This window comes from Rhineura floridana, chromosome 15 (assembly GCF_030035675.1).
Source record: "Rhineura floridana isolate rRhiFlo1 chromosome 15, rRhiFlo1.hap2, whole genome shotgun sequence".
Classification (NCBI taxonomy): Eukaryota; Metazoa; Chordata; class Lepidosauria; order Squamata; family Rhineuridae; genus Rhineura; species Rhineura floridana.
The window spans coordinates 25987881-26004471 of NC_084494.1; the positions used below are offsets into that span (position 1 = coordinate 25987881).

A 16591-nucleotide genomic window follows, 5' to 3' on the forward strand; every position below is an offset into this window, starting at 1 on the left:
TGCAAAGCAGAATTGCTCAGATGTTATAGAGAGATTGAACAAAGCAAGCTGCCTTATAGTCAGGGTTGTGGTAGAACATCTGCGTTGCATGCAGAAGGACCCAGGTTCAATCCCCAGCATCTCCAGGTAGGGCTGGCTCCTGTGAAGCCCTGGAGAGCCACTGCCAGTCAGTGTTGACCATACTGAGCCACATAGACCAATAGTCTGACTCAGTTGTCAGTAGCTAGTTCTTAGGGAAGCACAAATTTCTGCAGAAACGTGAGCATCATACTTCTCTGAAATTTATGGAACACAGGCAGAACAGGAACTTTCAGAAACAGTCGCTAGTATTTATTGATAGCTACAATATATTCTCCACGAGTTTCTGTAATCCTCTAAGTGTTGCTTTGCCAGTGCATTCCTAGTGCGGAACAGGCTTGTGAGGCAGCCACTCCCCTTACCCCACAGGTCAACTTTTACAGGTGGGCCAGACCACCCACCTGTCACCTGACATCATCATGACATCAGACGATTGGCAGGTAGGTAGCTGTCAAAGTTGGCTGTCCAGGTGTATGTGGAAGATAAAAACTGTTTAAACTGCTGTAATGGGCTTGTTTTATTGTACATTTTCATTGTGGGTGCTTATTTTAATGTTTTGATGATACTGTTTTAATGTGTATTTTAATCATGCATCTGTATATTTCTTTGTAACGGGTTATATACTTGTAAATGACTTAGAAGACACCTTGACAAGTACTAACTACATTAATTAATAAATAATGTAATGATAGTAACTACTAAATCTGTGCTCCCTCCAGTGTTATTTGCCTTTCTGTCTTATCACCCCTAACCATTGACCATGCCGGTAGGAGCTGATGAAGTTGGAGTCCAACAGCATCTGGTGTGTGTGATGACAATAAAGATAACTCGATCTACGGGATTAACAAGGTGTACAATGGGGATGTGAAACCTTTGGCCTTCCAGATATTGCTGGCGTCGGTAAACAGGAAGAGGTCAGATGGTCACCTTTTTCATTTGTAACTTGATTTGATTATTTTAAAAGATAAAAATAATAGATATTCTAAAATAAAGAATGCTTCCCAAAAGATAGGAACTATTACAAAACAAAAACTATTAACAGTAATACCTTTGATACTTCTCCTCTGTTGCTTAGTGCACAGCTAGTGGCTCTCCTGTATAAAACCTCTTCAATGCTCCTTCCAACGATCTTTCCATCCCGAATCCTGAACTATATCACTCAAGCCACCCTGGCCACCCGGTTTCCACAGTGGCCTTCACAAAAGTACCATGTGCAGAGAACGAACAAGTTGAAAAATATCAGCAGGCAGATGAATGAAAATTCAATAAGAAAAGGAAGAATTTGTGGTGTGGTGTTTTTTTTTTTAAAGCCTTATCTATGAAAAACAACAACAGGATGAAATGATGCCTTGCTGGTATGATTTATTTCAAGCCTCATTCAGGTCACATTCACACCATGCATTTTATGCACTGCCTTCAATTCGATCCCGATTTATGGCAACCCTATGAATAGGGTGTCCATGGTAAGCGGTATTCAGAGGAGGTTTACCATTGCCTTCCTCTGAGGCTGAGAGGCAGTGACTGGCCCAAGGTCATCCAGTGAGCTTCATGGCTGTGTAGGGATTCGAACTCTGGTCTCCCAGGTTGTGAACACTTTAACCACTATGCCATACATTTATTCCATTCATATTCCACTTTAAACAGTCATGGCTTCCCCCAAAGAATCCTGGGAGGTGTAGTTTGTGAAGGGTGCTGAGAGTTGTTAGGAGACTCCTATTCCCTTCACAGAGCTACAGTTCCCAGAGTCCTCTTGGAAGAGGGATTCATTGTTAAGCCATTCTGAGAATTCTAGCTCTGTGAGGGGCACAGGAGTTTCCTAACAACTCTCAGCACCCTTCATCTGCTACGGATGGACAAATCTATCAATTTCGGTTTCAATGTCCCAATCTTAAATTCATTTCTCCTCATTTCCCCATCTGTTTTCAAATCTTTATCTTTGCTTTTTACCTCTCTATCATTGCCAACTAACCAAAATACTTCTCCTCCTGCTCCTCAGTTGCGCTCGTGTGTTATTGCTTAGTGATCTATCATACTTGTTATAGTTTGTTGGGGAAAAGACCTTTATTATTTTTAAGATCCCATTTATTTCAACGGTTTCCATTTATAGGTTTGTCATATTCCCCTAATCTACTTCTAAAAGGTCACCCCCCCAAACCAAAAGCTGCCAGTCTTTCAAGCAAAAAAAGTCCACTCTGCGTTAGCAAAATCCCTGTTTTATTTGCATAGTGCCTGAGAGCCATTGTATTCGACGGCTAGTTAAAAAGATAACCTGGGACTAGCTAAGAAAGCGGCTTGGTCCACTGGTACAGATTTAGCCTTTTGGTCTTGACTTTGAAGAAGGAGATGGCCGTTGAGGAGAGTGGATTGAAAATCAGCCCTTCAGGGGTATTCAGGATCCTTGACAGCAGCAGGGAGGCTAACAGCATTGCCCGGAGTTACGTTCTGGTAAACCACCACAACCTTGAAGAAAGGAACACACGAGAAATAACATCAGTCTTGCAGTGAATTTACTGTGCTGCTCAGCTTTGCAAGAACAGGAGTGGGTCGTTATTGATGATAAAGGAAGGGTTGTGGCTCAGGGCAGAGGATCTGCTTTCCATGCAAAAGGTCTCAGGTCTATTCCCTGGCATCTCCTTGAAACCTGGGAGAGCCTCTGCCAGTCAGTGAAGACACTAGGGGTGGCAGAACAGGCCCAGCTTGATTTGTCTCCATGTCTAATTCCACGTCAGTTTGCATTTTTTTAAAAAATGTCCTCATGAACATTTTCAGCATTTTAGTGCGAATTTTTCCTACGATGCAAAAGTTTGTATGCAATTTTGCTTAATATACACAATTTTGCAAAGCAATTTCCCCTAATATAATGTGTTTTTGTGTTTTTTCCAGTAATACAGGCATTTTTATCGACACTTTAACCTAGTACAGTGAATCCCAAACTTTTCCCCCCAGGGATCACTTGAAAACTGTTGAGGGTCTTCGCAGATGGTTGAATTATTTTTTCCCCTGCCTCTTGTAGCAATTGCACTGCACCAGATGCTGTACGGTTTTGAACTGCATTTTCATTGTTTTTTTTATTGCATACATTTATTTTATTGTGTTACAACTTGAACTCCATAGAAATCTATAGAATTCATATTGTAAGTGTCCTTCACAGACATGCCGCAGGCCACCTGAATGAAGCTCACAGACCACTGTGGACCCATGGACCATCGTTCAGGAACTCTGACCCTAATATATGCTTTTTTGCACACATTACTTGGCTGGAGACCTGCACTGAAGAAGTGAAAACTTCAGAAGATGGTTGGGTTTCAGTTCGCAAACAGTTTCGGAAAGTGCAAAGTTTGCCTTTAAATGCAAATCGAATGTAATTTCTCCCCCATCTCTCGCAGGCAGTACAGAGCCAAGTGGACCAGGGTCTGACCTGGTATAAGGCAACCTCCCGTGTTCCCAACAATCCAAGTTCAAAACATGCTGAATCTTTTACAGCACCATTTTAGATTTCTTGTCCTTCTCCTTGTGCAAAACACAGCACCGCCATCGTATGGAGCAAAAGCCAAGGAATGGTGCCCAGATTGCTAGGACAGACCAGTTCGAGATCTCTTTAGGTGGCGTTCACTAGAAACATGGAGGCAGCCTAGCACTGAGGCCAGAGACACAGTGTTTGTGCTTCAGTGCATCTCCAGCTCTGTTTTCTGAAGTTGCAGACACACGACACTGGTCAAACTCTGCCCCTTTTTACTCCAAAACCGGGGGAAATGCAGCACCAGTGCGTTTCTCCATGAAATCAGTTTCGCGCCAAAATAAAAACTGTTTGTTGGATCAACTCATTACCACTCCGTGGTGTGTCCAATGAAAACGCTTTGCTGTTGGTTAGGCAGAGACAGTGATTGGCTCAAAGATTGCTGTGGGCAGTCCTAAAAGTTTTGAGCTCAGCTGCGGGGAAGGGAGAACCTAGGCTAAGATGAAATGCTGCAAACCTCTTAAAGGCAGAGTTCCAGCCCCAACATGGAATGCTATTTCAAGAAGAAACATATTATCTGGAGGCAAGAGAACAGGCCATGCCGCTAAATTTCTTTGTCAACTCCAGTTACCAAACTCGACAGTCTTTTCAATGTTACCGTTTCGGTGTAGGTGTCCCGGCAAACAGTCTTGCACCCAAACGCAGCAGTGGAAATAGTGATGCAGAACTCCAGGATGTTGAAAACCAGGAAAATAGCCAAGGTTCCAAGTGTTATATCCTGCCAATGAAGCAGACAACCCAGCAAATGAAATCACTCTCCAGTACCAGGGATCGAATCCCTACTCTTCCATGAAATGGTCTGGGTGACCTTGCACCAGTCACTGCCTCTCAGCCTAACCTACCTCACAGGGTTGTTGTGAGGATAAAATCGGGAAGGGGAGAACCATGTATACCTCCTTGAGCTCCTTCAAGGAAAGGTGGGATATAATACTTCTAACGGGTGGTATTCGCTAGTCGTACTCAAAGCAGACCCACTGACGTTAATGGGCATGACTAACTTAGGTTGATTATTTCACTGGGTCTACTCTGAGTAGGGCTGAGTTGAATACCACCCAATAACAATACACACAGACACGCAATGTCCCCTGGGCACTGTTAGAGACCAGGCAGAGCTGCCTAACTTGGCTGCCACCCTCATGGACCATATGGGGGTTGTGGTTGTCTTAAGGACCCTTTCAGGACAATGAGGAATGCAGCAGTCTTAACCGGCTGCAGCAATCCCAAAGCAAAGTCATCGCCCCTCCTAATGCCCACACAGTTCTGAGCTCTCATCACGTCACAGCCTCATCATAAGGAATTATATCGATGATGCAATAAAGAAGGTTCTCTCCTCAGGGACAGGCCCTCCAGGAGCTGGGACACGTCCTTTCATCCAGAATGCTTTTGAACTGGCACAAGCCAACGGATCCCATCCCTAGCAAACGGCATTGCAAAACTGTGAATTTCAAAGAATTGCTGTCTCAGATCTCATATTGTTTCAGAAAGTGCAAAGTTGACCGATTTGGCTTCAAATGTGAACTGAATCAAATTTCTTGCCTGTCCCTATCAGGAACTGAACCTTGACTCTTCTGCATGCAAAGCAGATGATCTACTAACCTCCTATGGCCCTTCCCTTATCCCACATTTTACAGAGCATTTTCCCATTATTTGCCATATCACAAAAACCAGAGCTTGGAAAAGTTACTTTTTTTGAACTACAACTCCCATCACCCCAATCCAGTGGCTGTGCTGGCTGGGGCTGATGGGAGTTGTAGTTTACAAAAGTAACTTTTCCAAGCACCGGCAAAAACTCTGATCTGTTGGGGAAGTGGAATAGATGAGCAAGTGCTCCAACCCAAATCTGCCCGGACGTGATTGAATTCCACCCCCAAAAGAGCAACAGCCTGGAAGGGCCTAAATCTTGGTGAGACCTGCACTTACCCAAGGGATAGTCACAGTTTTATAACACTTTACGGCCACATCTGGATTACTATCACGGCATCTATAGTTTACCTCCCATTGTACATTGTAATAGAAATGAGCCACTGAAAAAGAGAGGAAAATGATCCCAATGCCGGCTGCCACGGTGCTCACCACATTCATTCCAAGCATGCCTTTCACCTAATGGTGAGAAACAGTGATATATTATTATTTCATTCAGCGATCGTGGCTCCGTTGTCCTCTCCAATAGCAAAAATAACCCTGAGGCATCCACCCGGTATTTTGCCCTGCTATGGGATCTGCTAGAAACAGCCTAAAGTAGCCTGGAGAAGGTTTCCCTAGAGACCTCTCTTGATGAAGTTTCCAGACTCTGAACCTGGAATAAGCAACCTGGAGGTTTTTATCTTGTTTTTATAAATTGCCTTGGAAGCATTGCTGAAAACTTTGGAATAAATGAAAAGAAAGTGTTCACAGTGCTAATCTCCTATGTCTATTTCCTGGATGACGAGAAGAGGATATGTAGCCTGATGAATAATTATTACTATTGCTATTATTTATTGCCTGTCCTTCACCAGTAAGTCCCAGGACAGGTTACAGGAATTTAAAATACAGTACTACAAACAATTAAACACATTACATTCACAGGAATAGGGTGGCTCAATTGCCAAAGGCCAGGATAAAGAGGTGTGTTTTGGGGGGGAAATCAACTTCAGGCAGATTTTGCCACTGATTGGTAGATCAACCCTTTGTCCCTCCAAGTGCTGTCAATGGAAAATGCTTTGCTGTAGTCTGAGACGGTGATTGGCACAATGCTTTGCTGTCCTAAAAGATCTGAAGTCAGCCATGGGAAAGGGGGGTATGGCCAGCAAAGGGCAGAGTCGCATCAAAACACAACCAGAAGGCCATTCTGGCTGCTTTTCAAACAACTAGTGTGCCCACAGCCCAAGGCTGTCTTATCTGGCTCAGGACTTCGTGGCAACCATGAGGCTGCCTCGTTATACCAAGGATGGGGAATCTCTGGCTCTCCAGGTGTTGTTAACTGTGTGTCAATCGAATGTAGCCACTGGCCTTACTCCAGTCACCAGATCCCATAAAGAGATCCATAACGTTGTATATAAGAGATTCAGACCAGAATTTCTTGGAGGGGGTCTTATATGACAAGGATCGTATGTCATGAATTCTGTGTTCCATCTCTTATCACTTCACACATCTCCCTCCACAAACAAGTTACTTACTATTGGCATCTTGGGGTTCCTTGCAGCTGCCACAGATAGAGATCCTGAAATGATGTACTGTAAGAGATGGAAAAGGAGGACAGAATCAATGGACAAGATGCAGAGGGACTTTTTCATATACATTCGGTTCAGTCTATGAGATCATAGCCAGAGATCTATAAGGTTAGACATTATCTGATGTTTCTCAAGCAAAGGTACCAAAGCCAAGATACCTGCTCTGGTGGATAGATCCATAATAATCAGGAGGTGTGTCCATCCCAATTCTGTCCAACAGGACAAGTTTGAGGCTCCATAACCACTTATCTAGTGTCCAGTGCATCATGGAACTGGTACCCCCTCCCTCCTTATGCACACAGAAGCACAGGAGGGGGTAGCAATTAGAGTGTTGGACTAGGACCAGGGAGACCAGGGTTCTAATCTCCACCAGACATAAAGCTCAGTAGGGGATCTTGGGCCAGTCACTCTCTCTCAGCTTATCCTACCTCACAGGGTTGTTGTGAGGATAAAATGGAAAAGAGGAGAGCCATGCACACCATCTTGAGCTCTTGAGAGGAAAGTGGGATACAAATGCAAAATGAATTAATTAATGCCGATGGTGGTTCCAGTGTGGTCCCAGAGGCCACAGCAGAAGACTGTTATTGGTCAGGGCTGCGTATACACTCTTATGTGTGAAGAGAGTATGCAAAGTTGGATATGCATTCTGCTTCTGCAAGCGATACAGAAGGTCAAAGACCTATGCAGAACAATGAAGCCCCATTTCATAATTACCAGCCATCCTCCAGCTTCTAAAATTTTCACTGGCCATCCCACATGTTTTCAAGCTTATCTTCATACCTATAGAGACTAGAAATGTTCTTTTCCTAAACAAAATTAAAGCTGAACTTCTCACCCATAGTGGCTGGTGGGGAGGAGTGCCATTGCGCATCAGACCTCCTTGCTGCGGAGACTATGCTGCTTACTGGGAGGGAGAGGGGAAAGAGGGAGTCAGTGGGGACGTCATCTTTGCCAACAACATGTGGGCAGCAACACGTTCTCCATCTCTGCCTCCTTCAAAGAGAAATCCTGAAGGAAATGAGGTTTGTTTGGGGAGGGGGTTACACACAGAAGTATTTTGAATTACCAAAATCCCAGTCCAATATGGTACCATCACAGCAAAGTAATCGATTCTGTAAACAGCTGCTATGCTTATCGGAATGCCAAAAGCAATTTGCATCATTCCAATGAGGATCTGCGTGATCTGCAAAGACAGCATAAAACCAGGTCTTATCGTCACCACACATTCTACGCCCAGAAAGTCACTTCACACAGGATGTTCTCCTGGCATAGAAATAGTCCCCGTGGGGTGGGGGTGGAGCAAAGAGGCGTGAAGACTGCCTCCTCGAATGTCCACAAGTGTCAATCAGAAATATACAAGAATCAACCATTAAAATATGGGGTAAATAATAATGCCAGGGTCTGTTTGCGAGTAGTGGCATTTGATGGGGATTTAAAGTATCGGGCTTAGTGTTAGTGAGGGGCTCGGCGTTTTAGTTGGATAGTGTAGTTTAGAATGAACAGCTTCTGTAATATTATATTCATCTCCTGTATTAATCAGCAATTGCTTTTCTTCATCCCATGCCTTGGCTATTTTACCAAGGGAGCGACAAGCCACACAAACAGTGGTAGTCACAAATACATCTCCACATATCTAAGATGCATTGGGGCCTAAGGTAAAGGTCCTGGTGGCAGCGAAACTGGTGGTTAGAAGGTGTAGCCTGCTGAGCGAGGGGCTGCGGGCAAAGGCCTGGAAAATCAGGGGATTGCCCTTTAAAGGGAACAGGGGCACCACAGCAAGCTTCAAATTGTAATGACACATGCTCGTGCAGCAGTCGCCCAAGACGAAGCAAAACGTTTTCTGTCAGCCAAAACATGCAGATGGGGAGGGGAGTCCTGCTCAGCAGAGGGAGAAGAAGTGCTGGCCCCATGGCCAGCGTGAGACAGGTGAGAGGTCTCACAGCCCTGCCAAGTAAGGTACACTACTGTGCCAGGCATTGGCTGAGCTGCTGGGGCAATTCATGAGGTCACCGGCTTGTGTGACTTGAGCTTGGCGTTCTTCCTGCCATTTAGTCTTTAAGCACCCGTTGTGCTTCGCAATGCAGCCATGAACAACCACCAGCTGTAACTGTCTGCCGTCACAGCAAGGCCTTTTAAAGAAGCTCGTCAGGAAGCAGAAAAAGCAGGACACACTCTGACTGCATTGGTGCACCTTAGCAGCCCTGTTCTCAGACTTGGATTTTAGAGCAACCGACTCGTGACATCATATGATTATTCAGATCTGTATAAAGAAGCACCAGGGATACAAGACAGTGTCACATCCCTGGGCTTAAAGCAGGAACAGGGAATGGTTTGTCAGCCTGATGGCCACATTCCCTTCTACGCAACTCTCAAGGAGGATGCACAACAGGACTGCTGAGGGGGGAGGCCTGGGGTGTAGATAGGGAGGGGGTGGCTTGGAAAGGGTCCCAGGGGCCAGGAAGAGAGGCCTGGAGGGCCGCATTTGGTGCCCCAGGCCTTAAGCTTCTCACCCCTGGTTTAAAGGAAGGTGGCAAAGCATTTCTTGCATGAATCAAGACATAAGTAGAGAGAGATATAAACAACAGTCCTGCTCCTCCAAAATATTAGAAATGTTTGGATCAAGGATGGGGAACCTGTGATCCTCCTGATGTTGTGGGAATATAGCTCTCATGCCTGATCATTGGCTATGCTGGCTGGGGTGATGGGAGTTGGAGGCTGAGAATACTCATTAGCAAGGTGCTACAATATTTATGATTGTTGTTACAAAGAGATTAGACACATTCAGGGAAGCCAGAACTGTCAAAGTGTTATTAGCTGTGAGGACTACATACTATTTCCAGTATTGGGGCAGCCCATCAGGGCCGGTTCTAAAGGGCAGCCAGGTTGGGCACTGGCCCAATGGCCCCTGGAGCTACAGGGGGCCCCTCAGCTGCCCCTCCGCTCCCCTTCCGCGATCCACAGGCCCCCCACCTACCCCCACCTACCCCCACCTACCTTTCTGCTGTCTTTTACCATTGCCCTTAACGAAGATGGCAGCCGCGGTTTCCCTAAGGTACTGAAGCCCCTGCAGCCATCTTAGTTGATGGCAGAGATGTGTGCGCATAGCACACACATGTGGCATCAACAAAGATGGGGGCGGAGGCCTCATCCCGTTAGGGAAACCGCGGCTGCCATCTTCATTAAGGGCAATGGTAAAAGACAGCAGAAAAGTAGGTGGGGTGTGGGGGGCGCCACTGGGGGCCAGGGCAAGCTGATGCCCAAGGGCCCCGGGATTCCTGGAGCCGGCCCTGCAGCCCATCTCCGAATACCCCTCTCTGGGGAGTAACAGTGGGAGACGGCTATTGTGCTTGTGGGCTGCTCATAGGCAACCGGCTGGCCACTGTGGGGAATAAGAGGCTGGACCAGATGGACTTTTTGTCTGATCCAGCAGAATCCTTCTTATGTTTTTAGAGATCAATACATCCTGCTATGAGATAGCATAATCAAGTTCCATATCACTTCAGCATTAATGCCGCTGAGGAAGGCGTATGTCAAAAGTATACATTTTTTAAAAACCAAAATGTCCAGTACAATACCTCTTTCCCTATAAGTCATGTTGAACTTAATGCAGACATATGGAAGGAAGTCCAGAAGGGGGCAGATGGTCATTTAGTTGGCCACTGTACTTTCAAACATGATTTCCCCTATACTCTGTACTCACCCCCAGTGCCAACGGCTGGCCCCGATAAAACTTTTTCACTGCTTTTGGCACAGAAGAAGCATCCAACTCAGACCTCGAGAAGGACTGGGATGGTGGGGGCACGATGGGACTTGAATCCATCATGGTGTTGGGGAGGCAGTCTTCTGCAGGCTTGCAAAACAGCAATTCTCTTGGACAGAGGAGATCAAAGATGGGCAGGGGAAAATAAGCAAGAGAGAGGGAGAAAGAACTGTTTAGATTCTGGATCAAGAAGTATAGAGCAAGAGGAATTTAGGGTGGTGGTGGTGGTTTTCCTGACAGAGGCGCTATCTTTTTAATGTAGGAATGGGAGACCTGTGACCCTCCAACTATAGGTTACTCTTCCTGCCAGGAGAAAGGGAGGGTGGCACCTCTGGCTACGATCCAGGGTGAAGTAGCAGCGGCGGGGGGAGGAATTCCTATTTGCAAAGACAGCCGTCAGCCTCCTCTGCAGCTAAGGCGCTCTTTGGCCGACCCCTCCAGTGCTCTCTCTCTCTCACACACACACACACCCCTACCTCGTACGCAGGGCCCAACAGCGTCACCGGACTCGAGGGTTGCTGCGATCACGGTTGTCCCGTCCAAGTGAGCGGCTGGTGAATTGGGAAGGCTGAACATTGGGAAGAGAGGCAAAAAAAGGAAGTGAGCCCAAAATAACCTCCCCTCCCACTCCGCATTCAGCAAACTTGTCACCCACCCTTCAGGTCTAGAAGCTTGCCATTCTTCCCGGGTGTTGTTCCTTTCCACGTGGCTGCCGATCCCTGAGATTGACTGGGACTGGCACTGGACTCCTGTGCCTGCCTGTTCAAAAGGAAGACCCACAGAGGTCAATGGTAGCTTAATCCCAGGTAAATGGACACAGGGTTACCGCCTGACTGGATCCATGGCCACAAGAAATAGGAGGTTTGTTTCCTGAGAGAAACAAGTGCCCAAACTGGGCAGGACAAGGGACGGAGGGAGTTTGTAAAACAGAGGACAGAGATTGAGCAACAGTGTAGATTTAGCTCATGTCCACTTTAGGAAATGCACTGACTTTAAAGTGTCTCTGTTTATTGAGGCTGACGTTTCCCATGGGACACAAACTCACTGACTTTTTTTCTCCCTGCAGAACCATTCCAATCTGCATTGCATCAAGAACATCCTTTCCCTTTGTCCAGTTCATTTAAACCTTACACATTAGGGGTCGTGGGGTTTGCCCCTATTTTGCATAATTTTGCTGTTTTTTTCCTATTCCAGATAATTTATTCTGGCTTTAGTTAGTTGGGAAGAGAAAGGGAATGCAGGTCACTGACGTCCTGCTCACCAGCGACAGGAAATCTTGCAGAGCCTACCCTTATGGTTTTTGAGGTTTCAGCCATATTGACCACACACCATCCAGGGTCTTTCTCAGCCATCAGGACTAGAAGCTTGCTTTACCCTTGGAAAGAAGAAAAGGCTGGGATTCTTTGGAAAGCGAATTTTGTGCATACTATTGCATTCAGTCCTCTTATGCAATTCTGGCATTAATGAGATGTTGCACCAACTTCCCTTTAGAAATAAAGAAGGGAAACTGGAAGGCAAGCAAGTTCTGGGTGTGCATGTGTGTGCAAAGCAGAATTGCTCAGATGTTATAGAGAGATTGAACAAAGCAAGCTGCCTTATAGTCAGGGTTGTGGTAGAACATCTGCGTTGCATGCAGAAGGACCCAGGTTCAATCCCCAGCATCTCCAGGTAGGGCTGGCTCCTGTGAAGCCCTGGAGAGCCACTGCCAGTCAGTGTTGACCATACTGAGCCACATAGACCAATAGTCTGACTCAGTTGTCAGTAGCTAGTTCTTAGGGAAGCACAAATTTCTGCAGAAACGTGAGCATCATACTTCTCTGAAATTTATGGAACACAGGCAGAGCAGGAACTTTCAGAAACAGTCGCTAGTATTTATTGATAGCTACAGTATATTCTCCACGAGTTTCTGTAATCCTCTAAGTGTTGCTTTGCCAGTGCATTCCTAGTGCGGAACAGGCTTGTGAGGCAGCCCCTCCCCTTACCCCACAGGTCAACTTTTACAGGTGGGCCAGGCCACCCACCTGTCACCTGACATCATCATGACATCAGACGATTGGCAGGTGGGTAGCTGTCAAAGTTGGCTGTCCAGGTGTATGTGGAAGATAAAAACTGTTTAAACTGCTGTAATGGGCTTGTTTTATTGTACATTTTCATTGTGGGTGCTTATTTTAATGTTTTGATGATACTGTTTTAATGTGTATTTTAATCATGCATCTGTATATTTCTTTGTAACGGGTTATATACTTGTAAATGACTTAGAAGACACCTTGACAAGTACTAACTACATTAATTAATAAATAATGTAATGATAGTAACTACTAAATCTGTGCTCCCTCCAGTGTTATTTGCCTTTCTGTCTTATCACCCCTAACCATTGACCATGCCGGTAGGAGCTGATGAAGTTGGAGTCCAACAGCATCTGGTGTGTGTGATGACAATAAAGATAACTCGATCTACGGGATTAACAAGGTGTACAATGGGGATGTGAAACCTTTGGCCTTCCAGATACATTTTCATTGTGGGTGCTTATTTTAATGTTTTGATGATACTGTTTTAATGTATATTTTAATCATACAGACACATTTCTTTGTAACTGGTTATATACTTGTAAACAACTTTGACGCCACCTTGGCAAATAATAGCTGCATTAACTAATAAATAATAATGATAATATCTACTAAATCTGTGATGCCCCGTGTTATTTGCCTTCCTGTCCTATCATCCCCGACCACTGACCATGCCAGCAGAAGCTGATGAGAACTGGAGTCCAACAACATATCCTCCATATAGGGAGGTGGTGGGATCCCCTTCGCTGGATGTCTTCAAGCAGAGGCTGGACAGCTATCTGCGGGAGATGCTCTAGCTGTGGATTTCCTGCTGTGAGCAGGGGGTTGGACTCGATGGCCTACAAGGCCCCTTCCAACTCTATGATTCTATGAACATCTGGAGGGCCACAAGTTGCCCATCACTGTCTTCGGAGAGTGTGTGTGATGACAATAAAGATAACGTGAACCATGGGATTAACAAGGTGTAATACAGGGATGGGAAACCTTTGGCCTTCCAGATATTACTGGCCTCCACTCCCACCAGGGCTGGCCTTAGGGATGGGTGAGCTGGGTGTTTTCCTGGGGTGCCAAGCTGACCTGGAGGAGTACCAAGCAGAGCTCAGTGGCTGTGTTTTTTTTTAATATACTGTCTGCAGTGAGCTGGGGTGGCAAAAAGCAAGTGCCTGCAACCTTTTCCCCCCAAGGTTCTGCAGGTTGTTTGGGTACTAACGACACAAATGATCTTCCTTCAATTAAACTTTCAACTTTAAAGCTGTCTCTTTTTTAATTTCTACTTTGATATCATTTCTGCTAGGTGAAAATCGGTGGAACACAGTTTTACTTCGAGGCAACGTTACCAAGCACTTAGCACTTCAGATACGATAAACACTATGAACACTACATAAATAATAAAATAAAGCCGTAAGCAGGAAAAGGTCAGACGGGCACCTTTTTTATTTGTAACTTGTTTTGATTATTTTAAAAGATAAAAATAATGGATATTCTAAAATAAAGAATGCTTCCTAAAAGATAGGAACTGTTACAAAACAAAAACTATTAACATTAAAAAAAAATCAACCATTAAAAGTTGATACTTCTCTGTTGCTTAGTGCGCTGCCACTACTCAGAATGTAGCTTTTCAAGTTTTGGCATGGGCAAACTGTAGCACAGTGGCCCAGAGACCAAGGTTTTGAGCAATGTCATCCTTGGTGGCTAGCTTAGCAAGTGAGCTGAGCCTCTCATCTGCCATGGTAGATCGCAAGTAGGTGTTGATGAGCTTCAATTCTGAGAAGCTATGCTTGCCACTGACAACTGTAACTGGAAGCGGCACAAAAAAGTTGGCAAGATGAGGCTTTGTCCCGGAAACTGGGAGGCCGTCCACTGGGGAGCTTTTTTTTCCCCTCTCGCAAGACGGCTCTTCGGCAGCTAATAACGGCTCTTTTTTCCAGGGGTGTCACAACCAGGGTGCGGACCGCACCCAGGTGACACCCTGAGGGGGGTGACACCCAGAGCCGCCCCGCCCCCCGCCGTTGCCCGGCAAGGCTGCGCCCTCCTCGGAGGCGGGCGGGCGAGATCGGGAGCAGCGTCAGAGGGGCGAGGGAGGCGCGCCGGCGTTCCCAGGCCTTCTTCGGCTGGGTACCCCTCCGGCGCGCGCCCTCCCAGGGGCATGGACGGGGGTGGCTGGCCTCGAGAGCGCGCGCGCGCAGGCCCAGCCTCCTCGTCCATGCCCCTGGGAGGGCGCGCGCCGGAGGTCCGCACCCCCCCCGCACTTCTGCTAGTGACGCCGCTGCTTTTTTTCTCCACCGAGGGAACAGACAGGAAGAGGGACGCTGTCGAGCTTTCCTTTCCGGCTGGGAGAGCCAGTCTGGAGAAGGGAGACTGGGTCGCGCTTACGCCACGTCCTCAGTTGCCAAGCCAGCCCTCCGCTCCGCGAGCGCCCCTTGTACGCACTCCCACCTCCATTGCGTGGAGCCCTGGCCTGCTTGGCCTGTAGAGAGGTCGGATCGCCCTCCCACCCGCGACGCGCGAGCCCATTGCCAAGCACACGCTGGGATGCTGCGCTGGAAGCTACTTACGTTCTTAGGTTTTACTTGGGTATCTTAAGAATGATCAGCCCTTTAGGCTTTTAAATTGGAGGATGACAGGCTATTGCCGTGTAAATCAATGCATCATCCAACTGGTGGGGAAGAGTTTCTGGCAGTGTGTAAATGGGACTTACAAAGTGCCTCATGTGGCACAAGAATCAGGCTGTTGCAAGTATGTTCCTATTTCCACCTGTGCAATGCTCAAGAATACTAATACTAGAACCCGAAACCAGCCAGTGAAGCTGAATGGTGGGAGATTTCTGGACAGACAAAAGGACGTTTCTTCAAACAGTGCATAAACGATGGTATCCACAAGATGTTGTGATGGCCACCAAGGGCCTATTTTGCCCAGCATTCTGTTCTCACAGTAGTCAACCAGATGCCTATGGGAAGCGCACAAGCAGGACAGGACAGGAACACAAATGGCACTTTCCAGCTCATGAATCCCAGCAGCTGGTACTAGAGGTAGTGCACAACCATCATGACTAGTGGCCACTGATAGCCTTATCCTCCATGAATTTGACTAATAGTCGTCCCAAGTTGGTAGCCATCACTAAATCTTGGATCTTTGGGCTGAAGAAGGCTCCCCACCCCAGCCACAATCCATAGGACTCAGACTGTGTTCGCTGTTCAGGGGACACATTCAGTATATATATTCAGTGGGGATGGTAAGATCTGTCAGTTTCAGTTATCTTAGTTTCGCACTGTTCTGATGTTAAATTCAGTCCTCTGCATTTCTGCAGCAAACTTCAATTTAAAAAAAAAATCCTCATGAAAATTATCCATTATTTTAATGCAAATTTCTCCAAATACAGTAGGGCCCCACTCATACAGCGGGTTACGTTCCGGACCCCCGCTGTAAAGCAAAAACCACTGTAAAGCGGAACCCACTGACTAACATTGACCAAAATGGCACCCGATGGCAAAAAAAGCCGTAAAAGCGGAACAAGCGCTGTAAGAATGGGGCCTTTCTGCAATTGACAACCGCTGCATTAGCAGAATGCTGTAAAGCGGGGCCCTACTGTACACACATTTTTCTAGGCAGTTTTGACAAAGGTACACCGTTTTGCAAGCAATTTCTCATCATCTACCTTTCTGCATGATATTTTCACTCATATATTCATTTTTATGCACACTTTCGCCTAATATATGCATTTTTGTAAATATTGTTTAGTTGGTGAACTTCATCCCAAAATTCTAATAATTTCAAAGGATAGCTGTGTTTCGGTTCTCATATTGTTTCAGAATGTGCGAATTTGATAAATTCTGCTTGAAATATGAACTGGATCAAAATTCTCACCCATCCCTAATATTTAGTTAACTTCTTCATATGAAAAAGTCTAGTCTTAATCTTAAATATGATTCCTACCACAGAGCAGAGGTGAGAAACCTGTGGC

General features: G+C 46.1%; 1 protein-coding gene and 1 long non-coding RNA gene across 3 annotated transcripts in view; one reads left to right on the forward strand and one right to left on the reverse strand.

Moving 5' to 3' along the window:
* Positions 1–5259, forward strand: LOC133370549 (uncharacterized). The gene is made up of 3 exons (XR_009759153.1): positions 1–518; positions 849–992; positions 3230–5259. It is a non-coding gene; the product is annotated as an uncharacterized LOC133370549 (long non-coding RNA).
* LOC133370538 (membrane-spanning 4-domains subfamily A member 4A-like) overlaps positions 2276–16591 on the reverse strand; it is a 26043-nt gene continuing 11727 nt past the window's right edge. The window contains exons 1-8 of one of the 2 annotated variants that reach the window (XM_061596991.1): positions 11220–11475; positions 11041–11132; positions 10505–10673; positions 7871–7987; positions 6751–6807; positions 5516–5695; positions 4194–4313; positions 2276–2538 (exon numbers count right to left, since the gene is read on the reverse strand). In XM_061596991.1, the coding sequence (XP_061452975.1) occupies positions 2458–2538; positions 4194–4313; positions 5516–5695; positions 6751–6807; positions 7871–7987; positions 10505–10627 (678 nt within the window). In that variant the 5' untranslated portion in view covers positions 10628–10673; positions 11041–11132; positions 11220–11475 and the 3' untranslated portion in view covers positions 2276–2457. Of the gene's footprint in view, positions 2539–4193; positions 4314–5515; positions 5696–6750; positions 6808–7870; positions 7988–10504; positions 10674–11040; positions 11133–11219; positions 11476–16591 lie in introns of those variants that run through there. The other variant, XM_061596992.1, reaches the window with a different exon arrangement.